Source organism: Delphinus delphis, chromosome X (assembly GCF_949987515.2).
Source record: "Delphinus delphis chromosome X, mDelDel1.2, whole genome shotgun sequence".
NCBI classification, from domain to species: domain Eukaryota; kingdom Metazoa; phylum Chordata; class Mammalia; order Artiodactyla; family Delphinidae; genus Delphinus; species Delphinus delphis.
The window spans coordinates 95,957,940-95,976,515 of record NC_082704.1 but is presented as its reverse complement, the minus strand read 5'-3'; the positions used below and the strand labels follow the sequence as shown (position 1 = coordinate 95,976,515).

Below are 18,576 nucleotides of genomic sequence, written 5' to 3'. Positions count from 1 at the left end.
GCTGCTTTTAATATGCTTTCTTTGTATTTAATTTTTGACAGTTTGATTAATATGTGTCTTGGCGAATTTCTCCTTGGATTTATCCTGTATGGGACTCTCTGTGCTTCCTGGACTTGATTAACTATTTCCTTTCCCATATTAGGGAAGTTTTCAACTATAATCTCTTCAAATATTTTCTCCGTCCCATTCTTTTTCTCTTCTTCTTCTGGAACCCCTATAATTCGAATGTTGGTGCGTTTAATGTTGTCTGAGAGGTCTCTGAGACTGTCCTCAGTTCTTTTCATTCTTTTTTCTTTATTCTGCTCTGTAGTAGTTATTTCCACTATTTTATCTTCCAGGTCTCTTATCCGTCCTTCTGCCTCAGTTATTCTGCTATTGATCCCATCTAGAGTCTTTTTCATTTCATTTATTGTGTTGTTCATCATTGTTTGTTTCATCTTTAGTTCTTCTAGGTCCTTGTTAAATGTTTCTTGCATTTTGTCTATTCTGTTTCCAAGATTTTGGATCATCTTTACTATCATTATTCTGAATTCTTTTTCAGGTAGACTGCCTATTTCCTCTTCATTTGTTAGGTCTGGTGGGTTTTTATGTTGCTCCTTCATCTGCTGTGTGCTTTGCTATCTTCTCATTCTGCTTATCTTACTGTGTTTGGGGTCTCCTTTTTGCAGGCTGCAGGTTCGTAGTTCCCGTTGTTTTTGATGTCTGTCCCCAGTGGGTTATGTTATGGTTCAGTGGGTTATGTAGGCTTCCTAGTGTAGGGGACTAGTGCCTGTGTTCTGGTGGATGAGGCTGGATCTTGTCTCTCTAGTGGGCAGGTCCATGTCTGGTGGTTTGTTTTGGGGTGTCTGTGGACTTATTATGATTTTAGGCAGCCTCTCTGCTAATGGGTATGGTTGTGTTCCTGTTTTGTTAGTTGTTTGGCATAGGTTGTCCAGCACTGTAGCTTGCTGGTCGTGAGTGAAGCTGGGTGGTGGTGTTGAGATGGAGATCTCTGGGAGATTTTCGCCGTTTGATATTATGTGGAGCCTGGAGGTCTCTTGTTGACCAGTGTCCTGAAGTTGGCTGTGCCGCCTCAGAGGCACAGCACTGACTCCTGGTTGTTACACCATGAGCCTTTCATTCACACGGCTCAGAATAAAAGGGAGTAAAAGTAGAGAGAAAGAATTAGTAGAAGTAAGAAGAAAGAAAGAAAGAAAGAAAGAAAGAAAGGAGGGATGGAGGGAGGGAGGGAGGAAAGGAAGGAAGGAAGAAAGAAGAAAAGAAGGAAAGAATGGAGGGAGGGAAGGAGAGAGCAAGGAAGGAAGGAAGGAGGGAAGGAAGGAAAAGAGAAAGAAAGAAGATACAGTAGAATAAAATAAAGTAAAATATAATAAAGTTATTAAATTAAAAAATAATTATTTAGAAAAAGAAAGGGACGGACAGAAGCTTAGGACAAATGGTGAAAGCAAAGGTATACAGGCAAAATCTCACACAAAAGCATACACATACACACTCACCAAAAGAGGAAAAGAGGAAAAAATAATAAATTTTGCTCTCAAAGTCCACCTCCTCAATTTGGGATGATTCGTTGTCTATTCATGTATTCCACAGATGCAGGGTACATCAAGTTGATTGTGCAGCTTTAATCCGCTGCTCCTGAGGCTGCTGGGAGAGATTTCCCTTTCTCTTCTTTGTTCTCATAGCTCCCAGGTGCTCAGCTTTGGATTTGGCCCCGCCTCTGTGTTTAGGTCGCCGGAGGGCATCTGTTCTTCCCTCAGACAGGATGGGGTTTAAGGAGCAGCTGCTTAGGGGGCTCTGGCTCACTCAGGCCCGGGGGAGGGAGGGGTACGGAGTGCTGGGCGAGCCTGTGGCGGCAGAGGCCGGCATGACATTGCACCAGCCTAAGGCGCGCCGTGCGTTCTCCCGGGGAAGTTGTCCCTGGATTATGGGACCCTGGCAGTGGTGGGCTGCACAGGCTCCCGGGAGGGGAGGTGTGGAGAGTGAGCTGTGGTTGCAGACAGGCTTCTTGGTGGCAGCAGCAGCGGCCTTAGCGTCTCATGCCCATCTCTGGGGTCCGCGCTGTTAGCCTGTCTCTGGAGCTCCTTTAAGCAGTGCTCTTAATCCCCTCTCCTCGCGCACCAGGAAACAAAGAGGCGAGAAAAAGTCTCTTGCCTCTTCAGCAGCTCCAGACTTTTTCCCGTACTCCCTCCGGGCTAGCCGTGGTGCTCTAGCCCCCTTCAGGCTGTGTTCACGCAGCCAACCCCAGTCCTGTCCCAGGGATCCGACCTCCGAAGCCCGAGCCTCAGCTCCCAGCCCCTGCCCACCCCGGTGCGTAAGGCTCTCGGCCTGGTGAGTGGTCGGTACCGATCCTCTGTGTGGGAATCTCTCCGCTTTGCCCTCCGCACCGCTCTTGCTGTGCTCTCCTCCGTGGCTCCGAAGCTTCCCCCTCCGCTCCCCGCAGTCTCCGCTCGCGAAGGGGCTTCCTAGTGTGTGGAATCCTTTCCTCCTTCACAGCTCCCTCCCACTGGTGCAGGTCCCGTCCCTATTCTTTTGTCTCTGTTTATTGCTTTTTTCTTTTGCCCTACCCAGGTACGTGGGGAGTTTCTTGCCTTTTGGGAGGTCTGAGGTCTTCTGCCAGCATTCAGTAGGTGTTCTGTAGGAGCTGTTCCACATGTAGATGTATTTCTGATGTATTTGTGGGGCAGAGGGTGATCTCCACCTCTTACTCTTCCGCCATCTTGAAGATCTGTTCAGTAGTAGATTTTTATAGAAAGACTTTAAGCCATCAATGTCCAGAGGCGTATCTCATGCTGAGGTTGGCCATCCTTAATGCAGTAGGAGACGACTTATCAAACTGTGGTCTTGTACCAGGACTCACCACTACCGAGGCACACTGTAGGTGCAGTGGCGACGCGGAGCTGCTCACTCCCTACCCGCCACCTAGTTTCTGCTGCACCTGCCCATTTTTTTAACCAGGTTATTAGTTTACTTTTGATTTGTATGAGTTCCTTATATATTTTGCATATTAACCCTATATCAGTTAGATGATTCACAAGTATTTTTCCCATTCTGTAGGCTGTCTCTTCACTGTGTTGACTGTTTCTTTTGCTCAACAGAAGGTTTTTAGTTTGATGCAGTCTTGTCTATTTTTTACTTTTGTTGTATGTGCTTTTGAAGTCTAATCCAAAAAATTCTTCCCAAGACCAAATATGTGATGTTACATGGCAAAGGAGTTTTACATAGTTTTACATAGTTTTACATAGTTACATAGTGTGGATAATCCTTTGTATGTGTTGCTGAATTCAATTTGATAATGTTTGGTAGAGTTTTGCATATATATTCATAAAGGACATTAGTCTGTAGTTTTATTTTCTTGAATGTCTTTACTTTTTACATTAGCCTAAAACTGGTATGGAAGGATTTGGAAAGTGTTCCCTTTAATTTTTGGAGTAGTTTTTGTAGAATTGGTGCTAATTCTTTAAATGTTCAGTAAAATTCATCAAAGCCACCTGGTTCTGGACTTCTCTTTGTCAGAAGTTTAAAAATTCCTACTTTAATCTCTTGTTATCCTAGGCTATTCAGATTTTCTGTTTCTTCTAGAACCATTTTCAGAAGTTTGTGTCTTTCTGAGGATTTGTCCATGTCATATAGGTTATCTAATTGGTTGGCATATGATTGTTCATTGTATTCCTTCATACTCCTTTTTATTGATGTAGAGTTGGTAAAGATGTCCTCTCTTTTATTCCTGATTTTAAGAAATTGAGTTTTTGTTGTTGTTGTTGTTGGCTTGGTTTGTCTAGCTCAAGTTTTTTTTCAATATCATTAATGATTTCAAAGACATACTTTCAGGTTTGTTGATTTTCTCTGTTGTTTTCTATTCTCTATTTCATGTATTACATGACAAAGGCCTTTGTCTTTTTTAATATAGGTGCTTACTGCTATAAATGTACTTCTAATCAGTGCTTTTGCTGCATTCCATAAGTTTTGGTATGTTGAGTTTTAGTTTTTCTTCATCTCAAAGTATTTTCTAATTTCCTTTGAGACTTCTTCTTTGACCCATTAGTTGCTTAGGAGTGTATTGTTTAATTTCCACATACTTGTGAGTTTCCTACATTCCCTTGTCTTTATTTGTTCTTTTTAACAATTTCTGTACTTTATTGATATGCTCCATTTTGTGAGATGTTGTTCTCATGTTTCCTTTAAGTCTTTAGACATGTTTTTCTTCAGTCCTTTGAACATATTTATAGTACTGTACTTACTGTCTTTGTTTAATAGGTCCAACAGTTGTTTTTCCTCAGGGACAGTTTCTGTTTATTGCCTCTCTCTTGTGTGTTGGCCATAACTTCCTAGTTCTTTGAGTGTCCAGTAAGTTTTTGTTGAAAACTGGGCATTTTAAATAATATAATTTGAGAGCTCTGGAAATCAGATCTCCCATAGGATTTTTGCTCTTTGTTGTTGTTGTTTTATTTGTTTAGTGACTTTCTAGACTAATTCTGAAAAGGTTGTTTTCTTTGCTGTGTGCAGACTATCAAGTGTTGCTCAATTAATTTAGTGGTCAGCTATTGATTGGGCAGAGACTCCCTTAAATTCCTTGATTCCATATGTCTCACAGCCTTTGCTGAGTACCTCTGTATAAATGTGTTGAGTGGGCCATGACTTCAGTGTTCTACCAGGTAGTTTACAACTCTTTCTGGCTTCAGGTCCTCCTTGTACCGAGTCCCAAAGTCAGCCAGAGGTGACAGATTAGATCTTTCTCAAATCTTTCCTGGGGATATACACTCTCTTGCACGTGTGTGTGGCAATCTAGATTGCCAGGAATATGTCAGAGCTTTTCTAATACCCTCTGAACATTTTTGGCTTTGTTTTTTTATTCTCTTATTTCTTATTAGCCTTAAATGCTAATGCTATCTCAGGTTGCTGTGATGTTCAACAGTTGCAGCTGATTCTTTTTCAAGGGGAGGGTGGCAAAACCCTAGGGAGAGAGTTGTTCACACAGAGTGAGCTCTGAATCAGGTCAGTTAAAGCCATGCTCTCAAACTAGGCTTTTCAGCTAGCTTTCAGACAGAACACATATGAGCACTTCTCTGGGGATGGGGTTTTCGGAGAGTTTTAAACCCATTCTCCCTCGATGGCTGCTAGGCTAATCATTTTCACAGTTACCATAGTTGCAAGGCTGTTGTTTTTCAAGGAGAGCACGAATTTGGAATAAGAGGATGTGATTACAGTAGGTAAAAATGCCACAAAGCCTGTTCTTTGTTTAGAATTCAGCCATTTAAAAAAAATAAATACTCTTTGGACTTTTGCAGTATTTTAGGTAATTTTCAAATATCCGAGAAGTTGATTTTGACAATTTTCCTAGTGTTCTCTTTCTGTTTGTGGATGAGTAACTATTTGGAGGTCTTTAATCTGCCGTTCTGGAAGTGCTTCAGTACCATTAATCTTAATTTTTTCTTAGATAATTTTCCAGTAATGTGTATCTTGAAGGTTTGTCAATTCTGTATATGATATTTCTAAAGACTTTCATATCACCACGATAAATTAGCTTTCCTTAAAGTTTTATAAGCAATATTTTTTGATTTGCTTTTTATTTTGTCCTAACAGTACAATAGTTTTTCTTAATCCATTTGGGCTGCTGTAAGAAAATACCATAGACTGCACAATTTATAAACAACAGAAATTTATTTCTAACAGTTCTGGAGGCTGGACGTCCCAGATTGGGGTGCCAGCATGGTCAGGTGTGGGCCCTCTTCCTGGTCACAGACTTCTTGTGGTATCCTCCCATGGTGGAAGGGGCTAGGGAGATCTGTGGACCCTCTTTAACAAGGGCTCGGATCTCCTAATTCTATCCTATAGGGCAACGGTCCCCAACCTTTTTGGCACCAGGGACCGGTTTCGTGGAAGATAATTTTTCCACGGATCAGGGTGGGGAGGATGGTTTCGGGATGATTCAAGTGCATTACACTCATTGTGCACTTTATTTCTATTATTATTATGTTGTAATATATAATGAAATAATTATACAACTCATCATAATGCAGAATCAGTGGGAGCCCTGAGCTTGTTTTTACTTGCCACTCACTGATAGGGTTTTGATATGAGTCTGCAAGCAATTAATTTATTATGGTCTCTGTGCAGTGAAACCTCTCTGCTAATGATAATCTGTATCTGCAGCCGCTCCCCAGTGCTAGCATCACTGCCTCAGCTCCACCTCAGATCATCAGGCATTAGATTCTCATAAGAAGCCTGCAACTTAGATCCTTCGCATGCGCAGTTTACTGTAGAATTCGGGCTCCTATGAGAATCTAATGCCGCTGCTGATCTGACAGGAGGTGGAGTTCAGGCGGTAATGCGAGTGATGAGGAACAGCTGTAAATACAGATGAAGCTTCGCTTGCTTGCCCGCCGCTCACTTCCTGCTGTGCGGCCCGGTTCCTAACAGGCTATGGACCGGACTGGGACTGGTACTGGTCTGTGGCCCAGGGGTTGGGGACCCCTGCCATAGGGCATTAACATATGAGTTTTTAACATGAGTTTCAGGGACTTCCTTGGCAGTCCAGTGGTTGAGACTCCACAGTTCCACTTCAGGGGGTGCGGGTTCAATCCCTTGTTGAGGAGCTAAGATCCCGTGTGCCGTGCGGTGTGGCAAAAAAAAAGGCAAAAAACAAAATATGAGTTTTAGGTGTTCACAAACATTCAGTCTATAGCAATTGGTCACTTTTCTTCTTTTTTCAGAATGTGGCATGTTTATTCATTCCACATCAAGTTGGAGTCTTTAAAGTGAAGCAATTTATAGAGATTATTGGCTCAGTGACAGATGAAAATTTGCAGTCTTTGTCCCTGAAGCCTTTCCATCAGATACGTTTATATTTCAGTAGTGTCTGCAAACCTTCCACCAAGAAAGTTGTGATGAAAATTAATCCTGGTATGCTATTGGGGGTGCTTACCATTTATTTATCTATTTTTGGTTAATACAGGATTATCTTAACATACTAATGCTTAGCTGTATATATCAAATGTGGTCTAATCTAATGGTTCTCAACTTCTACGTGCATCTAGGCCTGTTAAAACATATCACTGTCCTATGTCCCAGCGTTGATTATTAAGTAGGTCTTTGTTGGAGCCCAAAGATTTGTATTTCTAACATGTTTCCAGTAGATGCTGATGCTGCCATTTTGAGGATCTAACTTTGACTAGCACTGGTTTAGTGATCTATAAAATTTATTAAATATTTTAATGGTTTTTATATTTTATTCTTTTACTTCTTTGTTTGAGTCTATATTGTAAACTGGTTTTGACCATTCCGTGGATTTTCTGGTTGCTGCTGTTTCAACTAATTCTCAGTTATCTCTTATACATTGACCCATATGAAATTGCTGATATTCAACTCTCTTTAACGTATAAAAATTTCAGTTTCACGTGTGCCAACCCAGTCCTTCAAGTTACCATGTTTTAGTTTTTTTGCATGCATTTTTATTACTTATGCATGCATTATTTTGCTAAATTGTTTTATGTAGATCCATTTATTAAATGAATTATTCATATTTTCTGAATTTGCTTAGGGATTTAGCTTTAAGTTGGAACCAGTGGTCTAGTGTAGTAATTAATTCATGGAAATTAAAAAAAACATATTTACACTTAATATTCAATTCTCTAAAAGGTATATCCCCTTTGATCAGTAACCCTGTGGGACAGTTTGTGGTGAAAGACTTGGCAAAATACAAGGACCATGCACTTGTTGCAATGCTTCAATCAACCACGACACACATTCACAATCATAACACAAGTAAGGAGTTAATAAAGGATGCTCTGATAGCCTTTCCCAATGACCGAGCTGCAAGTATCCGGTCTGGAGAAGAGCATAAACATTTCAGGTAATGTGCTATATTAAATACCTGAAATTTTGTAAGATACAATAACCAGCATGACATGCAGAGATCTTATCAGATCCTGCTGTAACAAATTAGTGATCGTAATAATAATAATAGCAAAATTTAATTTTCTCTCTCTTTTTTTTTTTCTTTTACATCAGAGGAGTGGTTGCTGAATGCTATCATCTAACCTCTCATCTCTATTGCGTACTTGCCAGGACTTGTGAATGGTTTACCAGATGATTCTTAAAATATGCTGTCAACAAGTAGAGAAGAAGAATAGAAATAATCACTTTTGGAAATGTATACAGTCCTCAGAGTAGTCATGTTCATTAATTATGGCTGAGAGCCTGAATTTATCTAAGATTAAAAATTTTAAACTGTGATAAACAAGTTGTTCTCGTCTTCATTGTCATTATCTTCATCCCTATGCTATCATCTTTGTTCAGTCCCCTCAAAGTCACATTTTCAATAACCTTTACCAAAGTGAACTAAAACCTCCCCAATTATAAGGACTATGAGTGATAGTAAGCCTCAATTTAAAAATTACCCCATTTTCAAAGAAATTACTACCATGTCAATGCTTAGTGAGAATAAACCCAGTCAACCTGACATCTTTATTTGGGCCATTAGCTCAGGAATGGTTTTTATACATTTGAGGATGAACTGGGTTTCTTTTCTGCCTGCTTGTTTAACTGTCTAAACTTGACCATGTCCCTGGGCTTTCTCTACTTGTCTCTTTACCTTTGGTGAGTCTTCAAGTTCACTTACTTTTATAGTCATTTTCTTAAAATACCATTTGATTTTTTAGTCTATAATTGTTTTATTATCCACAATTGGAAAATTCTGGGTTTTTATATAGTCTATTTTATGATTTTATTTTACAGATTCCATCAACAGCAGTCTTTATCTCTCTTTTTTTACTTGACAAGTACCATAAAACACACACGCATAAAAATTATGCAGACTCCATTTTAAATAATTATACAGTATAAAAAAGAAAACTCATCCCACCCTGCAGAGGTAGCTGCTGGAAATAATTTTTAAATGTATCATTTTCAATTATTCCTTATGCTTATACAAATATATCTATATAGAGATATAATGTGTTAATTTAACATTAACATTTTGTTCCTGTCTAAGTATTAATCAGATGATCTCAAAATGCCAGGATTTTTTTGAAGAAGGCTAACATAAGCATCCCATGGTCATAATTATTTTTCTCAATTTACTCTTTTCCATGCTAATAGAAATACAAAATTTAGTCCAGTAATTTTCTGGCTAGCAAATAGTAATGAACATTTAAGTAATGAAATTTTATAGTGTATTAAGTTGTTGTAATTATAATTGCTGTTTTATTTTTTAATGCTTTTTACCTTTTCAATTTTTGAGAAGAAAATAAGGTAAGAATTTTTGTCTAGTTTTATTTAATGCAGTATATGTCTTGTGTTCAGAATAGTGTGTTATATTAGGCATTCAGTAAAAATTTTTTTAATAAATAAGTGAGGAAAAATGCTTTATTTACATAGTAATTTTTGTTGTCTGTACTTTGCACATTTAAAAAAAATCACCTACTCAAAGCTGCAGAGGTATTTCTTAAAGTTTATTCTTTAAGGAGCTGATAAGCATTTAGATATGTTAGTAAGCAGCTCTGTGTCACTTTAGGCACCTCCTGTACTACTTCTTTTTAAGTCCCTCCTTTTCTCCTTGTTACAGAGAGAGGGACTTCAGATATAGGAATTATTTCTAGGTTCTAAAGGTGGTTAAGGATCCCAGAGCCTGAAGGGAGATTTAAATATATCAACAACTATCTGAGTAACAAAGCATTTGTTTCTCTCTTATTGCCTCACTCTCTTAAAGTCTTTAACTCAGTTCAAGCTGTATTACTGTTACCACTGAGGAATTATCAAAAACAGGAAGAAATATTAGATATTAGATTAAATTTCATTTGACTGTATATGACTACTAGGTTTATACTTAGGAGTTAATTATTAAGGGTGAGAATCTCAATGATTAATAAAATTTGCTGAAGACTGAGGTAGCCTAAGGCCAAAAGATGTGAATAATTGTACTTTTTGTTTTTATGGAAAATATGTGGTAGGTGAAAGGAAGTGCATGCACCAGTTGAGTGAATGTGAGATGTAGAGTAGTTTGCAGTTCTTCTTTGGATTTTTTTTTATCTGTATAGATTTATTGCTGATGGTTATTTCATAAGCTCTGAGATATTAAGAAAGCATGATTTAACAAAAGGATTTATTATTCTATATATTCTTTTATGATTTTGATCACAGTGATCTAAAAGTAATTAACTATTAGGAAACACTAATCAGATTCAGATCTAGTTCCATCTGTAATCTAGAACTGCCCAAATTGCCTACTTGACTAATACTACCCAAGAGTGGGTTTAGGGTAGGTCCTACTTCTTCCCAGTGACCTTAGGGATTTCCTGTGATTAGGTTAAGAAGAAGATTAGATGTCATTCTATTTCTACATGTAATAATGTCTTGGTATATAAAAGGACTAGAATCTGTCCTGTTCACCGTTCTGTGCCCAACTCCTGGCATAGGAGGCACTCAGTAAATACTGATTGAATAAATGCATATATATATACACCTAAATATTAACATGTGTTGCTCATATTGTAGGACGATTTTCACAAAGATTCCAAGATATAACTATGTGGATCCTGATTTTGCATATACTAAATTTGAAAAAATAGAAAAGAAAGCACATGAAAAGCATTATGCAGGATACATTAAATATTTAAGAAATGTGCGCCTGCAGAAAGAACAGAGGTAAAGTTCACTTCCTCAAACAGTATGAAACAGAGCATGGTGCCTGTAGAGCCAGAATTTTTTTCTTTACTCTTTAGGTTCTTTTTAGTGATTTAAATGACTTTTCATGTATGAAAATAGCAAAACATTGAACTACTTTAACTGCATTTATTTCCTTTTTTACTTCTGATTTGGGAATGTCTTGGGTGGGCTTCCCCAGAAGCAGATTCTGAGACAGGAATTCCAGCACATGTGATTTTTGGAGAATGTTCTTTTGGGAGAAACCTGCACAATATGAGGAAAGCAGGAGAGGGCAGAAGAGAGAACTCAGAAATAATGTGTTTCAAATAAAGTTTACTCTCAGCCTGATACCTAGGGTCTTTTGAGCATAAATTATACCATGAGCATAAATTAAACACCTTGAGGAGGTGTTTGAGAATGGGGTCCCTTAACAGACGGCAATTTTATGCAGATTAGTGCTTCCGTCTGCTTCAGTGGATCTGAGTGGGTCAGTAACAGCATGTACTATGGGGAATATTTGGATTTACTGATGTATTTTCTAAAAGACCTAGCCTCAGTTAATTATTATTATGATTTCACTAGGAAACACATGTACTCATATAATGATACAGACATAGGATTACAGCCAGCATCGGGTCTAAAGTCACCCACATTCTCAGAAGCGGAAATAGAAGAGTTATCTTCAGCACAGCATTGGATCAAGTGTAACCAATTGCTAAGTACCAGACATATAGCATCCACGGAGACAAAGTCTTTGAGAAGAAAGGCATGTGCAATATTTTACATTTTATTATACCATGAAAATTCTTAAAATACCTTTTGCTAATATTGAACAATTAATTTTGGAATAATGTGATTTCTCACAGGTTCTCAAAGGACTTAAATCAGACCCATCCTCACCCCATGAAAAACATGATTGCAGCTTAATCTTGACACCAAAGCAAATTCATCAAGTAATTGTTGGTAAGAATCTATAAAAACCTAATGAACAATTTTTTAACAGATTTATTGAAGTATAATTTATATTACATAAAATTCACCAGGTCAAAGCATGAAAATCAATGAATTTCAGTGAATTTACAGGTTTATGCAACTGTCATCACAATTCAGTTTTACAGTGCTGCCATCACCCTCATGTCTATATACAAGTTACTCCCAATTCCCAGCCCTAGCCCCAGGCAACCATTAATTAGCTTTCTATCTGTATAGATTTGCCTATTCTGAACATTTCATGTAAAAGAAATCATAATATGTGGTTTCCCTTATATTGTTTCTTTAGCTTAGCATAATGTTGGTAAGGTTCATCCTTGTGGTAGTAGGTATAAATATTTTGTTCCTTTTTGTATCTAAATAGTATCTCATTTTATTAGGAATACCACATTTTGTTTATCCATTTACCAGTTGATGGACATTGAGCTATTTCCAGTTTGAGGCTATTGTGAATATTGCTGCTATAAACACTCACATATAATTCTTCGAGTGAACATATGTTTTTATTTCTTTTGGTTAGATTCCTAGGAGTAGAATTGCTGAGTCATATGGTAAGTTTGTGTCTAACTTTTAAAGAAATTGCCAAAAATTTTCCACAGTGACTGCACCAAGTTACAATCCCTCCAACAGTGTATGAGGGTTACAGTTTCTCCACATTTTCACCAGCAATTATTATTTTCTGTCTTTTTGATTACAGCCATCCTAGCGGGTGCGAAATGTTCTCTCATTGTGATTTTTATTTGCATTTCCTTTTTGACTAAGGTGTTGAATATATTTTCATGCATTTACTTAGAGGTACAACTATTTAAATTGTATATCTTGGAGAAATGTCTTTGCCCAATTTTTAATTTGAATATTTACCTTCTTATTACAGAGTTGTAGGAATTGTTTATGTATTCTGAGTACAAGTTTTTTTTATCAGATATATGATTTCCAAATATTTTCCCTAAGTCTGTGGCTTTTTTTTTCTTTTCATATTCTTAATAATGTTGTTTAAAGCACAGAGTTTTTTAATTTAAATGAAATCGAATTTACTAAATTTTTTACTTTTATAGATCATGCTTTTGATATCATGCCCAACAATCTTTAGCTAGCTCAAGGTCACAAATATTTTCTCCTATTTTCTTTTAAACAGTTTATATTTTTAGGTCTTATGTTTAGGACTACAGTTCCTTTTTTTTTTTTTTTTTTTTGTGGTACGCGGACCTCTCACTGTTGTGGCCTCTCCTGTTGCAGAGCTCTGGACGCGTAGGCTCAGCGGCCATGGCTCACGGGCCCAGCCGCTCCGCGGCATGTGGGATCCTCCCGGACCGGGGCACGAACCCGTGTCCCCTGCATTGGCAGGTGGACTCTCAACCACTGAGCCACCAGGGAAGCCCCTACAATTCCTTTTTATGTTTTAAAAATTTTTGTTTATGGTATGAGTTGAGTCTAAATTCATATTATAACATATGGATATTCAATGGTCCTAGCACCATTTGTTGAAAATACTATCATTTCTCATTGAATTGCCTTGACACCTTTGTCGAAAATCAAATGACCAAATGTGTCAGGGTTTGTTTCTGGATTCTTAATTCTGTTCCATTGATATGTATTTCTATCCCAATGACAATTCTATACTGTCGATAAGTAGCTTTATGGTAAGTTTTGAAATCAGTAAGTGCAAGTCCTCCAAATTTGCTCTTCTTTTTCAGGATTGCTTTGGTTATTCTAGGTATAAATAGGATCTTATTAGACCCACTTTGTCTGTCTTGTTCTTGTATCTCTGTCTTAATATTTCTGGCTCACCTCTGTATTGCTTGCCTCAACCAGTACTGAAACCTCATAATTCATGGGACATTGAGGCAGAGTACTCAGGAAGTTCTTGCCTCAGTAGTGGAGAATAATTATTACTATTTAGAGCACGGCTCTGGACCCGGGTAACATTCATAAAAGAAAGATCTGGAAGGACCAGTCTGTTTTGAGGTAACTTCCTTCCAGAGCAGAGCTCAAGAATATTATAGGAATATGAAAAAATATCCCATACCTAATGAGGTAAAATTTACTATATTGACATCCAAACAAAGATTACAATACATAAGAAGCAGGAAAATACAACCCATAATAAAGAGAATTATTAATCAGTTAAATCTGATTAATACTGATACATAGGTTAGAATTATCAGACAACGACACTAAAACAGTTATTGTACCTGTATTCCATTTATTCAAAAGGTTATGCAGAGCAATTATACTCCAATAAAGATGTAGAAAAAAAAAAGTTATGCAGAGACATAGAAGATATGCAAAAACGATCCATATAATCTACAGATTCACCACAGTTCCAACCAAAATCCCATCAGGATCTTTTGTAGAAATTGACAGGCTCATTTTAAAATTCATGTGGAAATGCAATGTAATTAGAATAGTCAAAACAGTTTTGAAAAAGGAAAAACATGTTGGAGATAAAACACTGCTTGATTTCAAGATTTATTATAAAGCTATAGTAAACCAAACCGTATGTTATTGGCATAAATATAGAACAATGAAACATAAGTAAGGTTCAGAAATAGACCTATATATATTGGACAAATGAATTTTGACAAAGGTAAAAGGCAGTGAGGTTCAAAAAGGTGCAGAAAGCATAGTCTTTTCAATAAGTAATGCTACAGACCTACTAGAGAATGGACTTGAGGATATGGGGAGGGGGAAGGGCAAGCTGTGACAGAGTGAGAGAGTGGCATGGACATATATACACTACTAAATGTAAAATAGATAGCTAGTGGGAAGCAGCCGCGTAGCACAGGGAGATCAGGTAGGTGGTTTGTGACCACCTAGGGGGTGGGATAGGAAGGGTGGGAGGGAGGGAGATGCAAGAGGGAAGAGATATGGGAACATATGTATATGTATAACTGATTCACTTTGTTATAAAGCAGAAACTAACACACCATTGTAATGCAATTATACTCCAATAAAGACGTTAAAAACAAAAACAAAAACAAAAAACAAAAAAAACGAATGTGACCATGTACAAAAATTAACTCAATATGGATCAAAGATCTAAACTTAAGAGCTAAAACTATAAAACTCTTGGAAGAAAACAGGTGAAATTTTTCATGGCATTGGGTTTGGCAATGATTTCTTGGATATGATACCAAAAGCATAGGCAACAAAGGAAAAAATAAACCAGATTTCATCAAAATGAAAAACTTTTTTGTGCATCAAAGCACACAATCAATAGAGTGAAAAGACAACCTTCGTAATATGAAAAAATATTTGCAAATAGTATATTTGATAAGTGATTAATATCCAGGATGTATAAAGAACTCCTACAACTCAACAACAAGAAACACAATTAAAAATGCACAAAACTTGAATAGACATTTCTCCCAAGAAGACATAAAAATTCTCTGTAAGCACATGAAAAGATGCTCAATATCATTAGTCATTAGTGAAATGCAAATCAAAACCACAATGAGATACCACGTCACATGTGTTAGTATGGCTGTGATTAAAAAAAAAAAAAGTAGTGCTAGTTACATCATGTGCCAAAACTAAATCAAAATAGATCATAAGCCATGTGCTTCCTTCCTTATAGAAGATACAATGACAAATAAGCACATGGAAAGATGCACAACATTGTTCATTGTAAGGGAAACACAAAATAACACCACAATGAGATACTGCTATAAATCTATTAGAATGGCTGAAAAACTTACCATTTCAATTATTGCTGAAGATGTGAGGAAACTGGGACTCTTGTACACTGCTAGTGGGAATATGAAGTTATACAACCACTTTAAAGCAGTTTGGCAGTTTCTTAAACATTTAAACACACATGTACCATATTACCCATCCATTATACTCCTAGATATTTATCCAAAAGAAATGAGGGCATATTTTCAAACAAATACTTGTTCGCAAATGTTTTAGCATCCTTAATTTTAACAGGCCATACCTGGGAAGAATCGAAGTGTTAACAGGTGATACATAAACATTCACCTATAATAGACTACTACTTAGTAATATAAAGGAATGGACTGTTGACACATGAAACATCTTAAATGGATCTCTAGAGAGTTTGCTGAGTGAAAGAAATCAGAGAAAAACCATACATGCTATATTATTCCACTCATATTAAAGTCTAGAAAATGCAAACTGATTTATAATGACATAAAGCAGATGAGTGTTTGTCTGGAAAGGGGGAATACAGAGGATTGTGGTAGGGAGAAACTATAAAGGGGCCAAGTATATTTTTTGGAGTGATGGATGGTCACTCTCTTCATTGTGGTGATCGTTTCAGGTATTTCACCTGTATTTAGGTGTATACATATGTCAATGCTTATGAAATTCTGTACTTGCTGTATACCAGTTAAAATTAAATTAAGCTGTTAAAAAAGAAGGATAAGACATAATTAAGATTGTTATGATATAAAAACTTCTGGCATTTAAAGAGGAAAACTTAAAAGTTAAACAGTGAGTCATGGGAAGTTACCAATTTCTGTAAGTTCTGGATAAGTGAACATAAATGCATTTATGGGAGTGGAGAGGGTGTAGGAGTATGCAAATTCATGTACTGAGTTATAATTAGTGCTAATAATTTTGTCATGAAATTTTCCATATAATCACAATATGTATTGAATTTTGGCCAATCACCTCAAATTATGGACATTTAGATAAAAAGCTCTGTTAATAATTTCTGATATATAGTAACTATTTTAAGTACTATTTTTAACGAATTAATCGATCAGCATATAGTATGAAAACTTAAATAAGTCAATGAACACGTTTGTCAACATTAAGCTTAGTAACTCTTCATTTTTTCAGGGCTCTCTGTCCTTAACTTTGGTGATGTTTGTGTGAACTCAACAAATACTCGTCTATTACATGTTATTAATATGCTACCTATTCATATTTTGATCCAGTTAGATGTCAATTTGCAAGAACTTCGGAAGACCAACCAATTTTCATATGTGATTCCACCTACAGCTAGTACTTCTGTTTCAATGATATTTGAATCTCCCACCATTGGAAAATTTTGGAAGTAAGATTTATTTTCAAATTTCTGTTTGCTAGAATCAAAATGTCGTTTTGTATATTTACCCCAATTATTGTAGTATATATTATGTTTGGTCCCCAAACATAGAAACTATATGTGCAGCAATATGTAGATTTGTAGATTCATATTTCAATGGTAGTCTAATTACCTTTCATAATTATTTTGATATTGTTTACTAAGAATTGTTGATGTCAATCAATAATATATACATTTTACATGTAACTGAATTCTACCATTCAGTTAAGAGGTGTTAGTTAAATTTGGATGCCTTTGCTGTGTTACAGGTCTTTCACCTGTCAGTCAACAATATGCCTGGTGGGCACATCCTAGTGATGGCAGTTGTCTTGCCAGTAAAACTTGAGCTATCTGCTAATGAGCTAGTACTGAGACCACAAGGCTTCTTGGTGAAAACATGTTTTAGGGGGATGGTTAGGTTGTATAATCATCAGAATTATTTTGTCAAATTTGAATGGCAACTGATAAATACAGGAAAAGGGATGGCATTTTCCATTTGTCCAGCTAAAGGTAATAGTTTATTCTGTTGTTTGATTTAGACATTCATTTATTCATGTATTCAGGCATTAATCATATCTGGAGTGTGTACTGTATAATGGTGATAAGAATGTAGAAGTAAATCACAAATGGTCTTGGGACAATGGGACATTCCTTCCCTCCTTCCTTCCCTATGTCCTTCCCTTCCTCTCCCCCTCCCTCCCTCTTTATCTCTAACTTAGAGATAGTCTTCATTTGAGATCTAAGTAGACTATACTTCAGGTCACAGAGGAGTCCTGGTTCATTGAATTCTTGCCTTAGGTGCTTTTCCTGTGAATATCAGTCATTTCCAAATCGTGACTTCTATATAACTCTACCAGTGTTGGTACCAGGGAGTGTTATAAACAAGCTCGAGTATTAATTTAAGTTCACTTAATTTTAGTGCAGATATAGGTGGAGATGTTGACAAATTTAACAAGTGGAAGTGGAGGACTGTCCCTTTATTATGGCTGGAGATCATTGATATAACCATATTTAATCGTTTTATTAATCTGGATAGATTTAGCACAATCCCAGATTATAATTTATTAAGCATTTGAGGTATACTTCTATCAATATTTAGCAGATTCATTTGACCAAGCTCTTTTTTGTTGTTGTTGTTAATAATACTGAAAATACTGGGTCCCGCCCCAAACTAGAAAGAAGTGGAGTAAATGATCAGAGAAGAAAAAGAAAATATTTCTGCAGATTTCAGAGATTCTAGATAAACCTTCTCCAGTTTTTTTGAACAGGAGGTATCAGTTGTAGTTACATTATCTGCATTCCAGCTATAGGTTCTGATCAAGCACGTGATATGACACTAAGGGTGTCAGAAAAGCACAGTGCACAGGTACTTTTCCTTGTATTTCTGCATCCTAGCCAGTGTTGAGTGGCTGGGCTTCCCCCTTGTGGCTGCCATGGAAATGCCGTGAAAATGCTTCATTTGTCAAAAGTGTAATTACAATGTTATAAACTTCTCATGGTTTTTAGTACTCTATTTTTACAGGGAGATTTTAGTATTTACTTTTCTTTTCTTTGGGTTTCTCATAACACCTCTTACATTTTTTAAAATCAAAGCAAAAAACACAAAGACATTTAATTCCGAATATAGTGTTAATATGAATACCATTAGCCTTTAAGTACATTTTTTTTTTTTTTTTTGCGGTATGCGGGCCTCTCACTGTTGTGGCCTCTCCCGCTGCGGAGCACAGGCTCCGGATGCGCAGGCTCAGTGGCCGTGGCTCACGGGCCCAGCTGCTCCGCGGCACGTGGGATCCCCCTGAACCGGGGCATGAACCCGTGACCCCTGCATTGGCAGGCGGACTCTCAACCACTGCGCCACCAGGGAAGCCCATCCTTTAAGTACTTTTAATTTT

General features: G+C 37.0%; 1 protein-coding gene across 1 annotated transcript in view; it reads left to right on the top strand.

Moving 5' to 3' along the window:
- CFAP47 (cilia and flagella associated protein 47) overlaps positions 1-18,576 on the top strand; it is a 505,984-nt gene that overhangs the window by 80,859 nt on the left and 406,549 nt on the right. Inside the window, 8 exon segments of the mRNA XM_069540349.1 lie at positions 6,711-6,900; positions 7,636-7,849; positions 10,492-10,641; positions 11,224-11,407; positions 11,508-11,604; positions 16,438-16,654; positions 16,954-16,961; positions 16,964-17,194. Of these exon segments, the coding sequence (XP_069396450.1) occupies positions 6,711-6,900; positions 7,636-7,849; positions 10,492-10,641; positions 11,224-11,407; positions 11,508-11,604; positions 16,438-16,654; positions 16,954-16,961; positions 16,964-17,194 (1,291 nt within the window).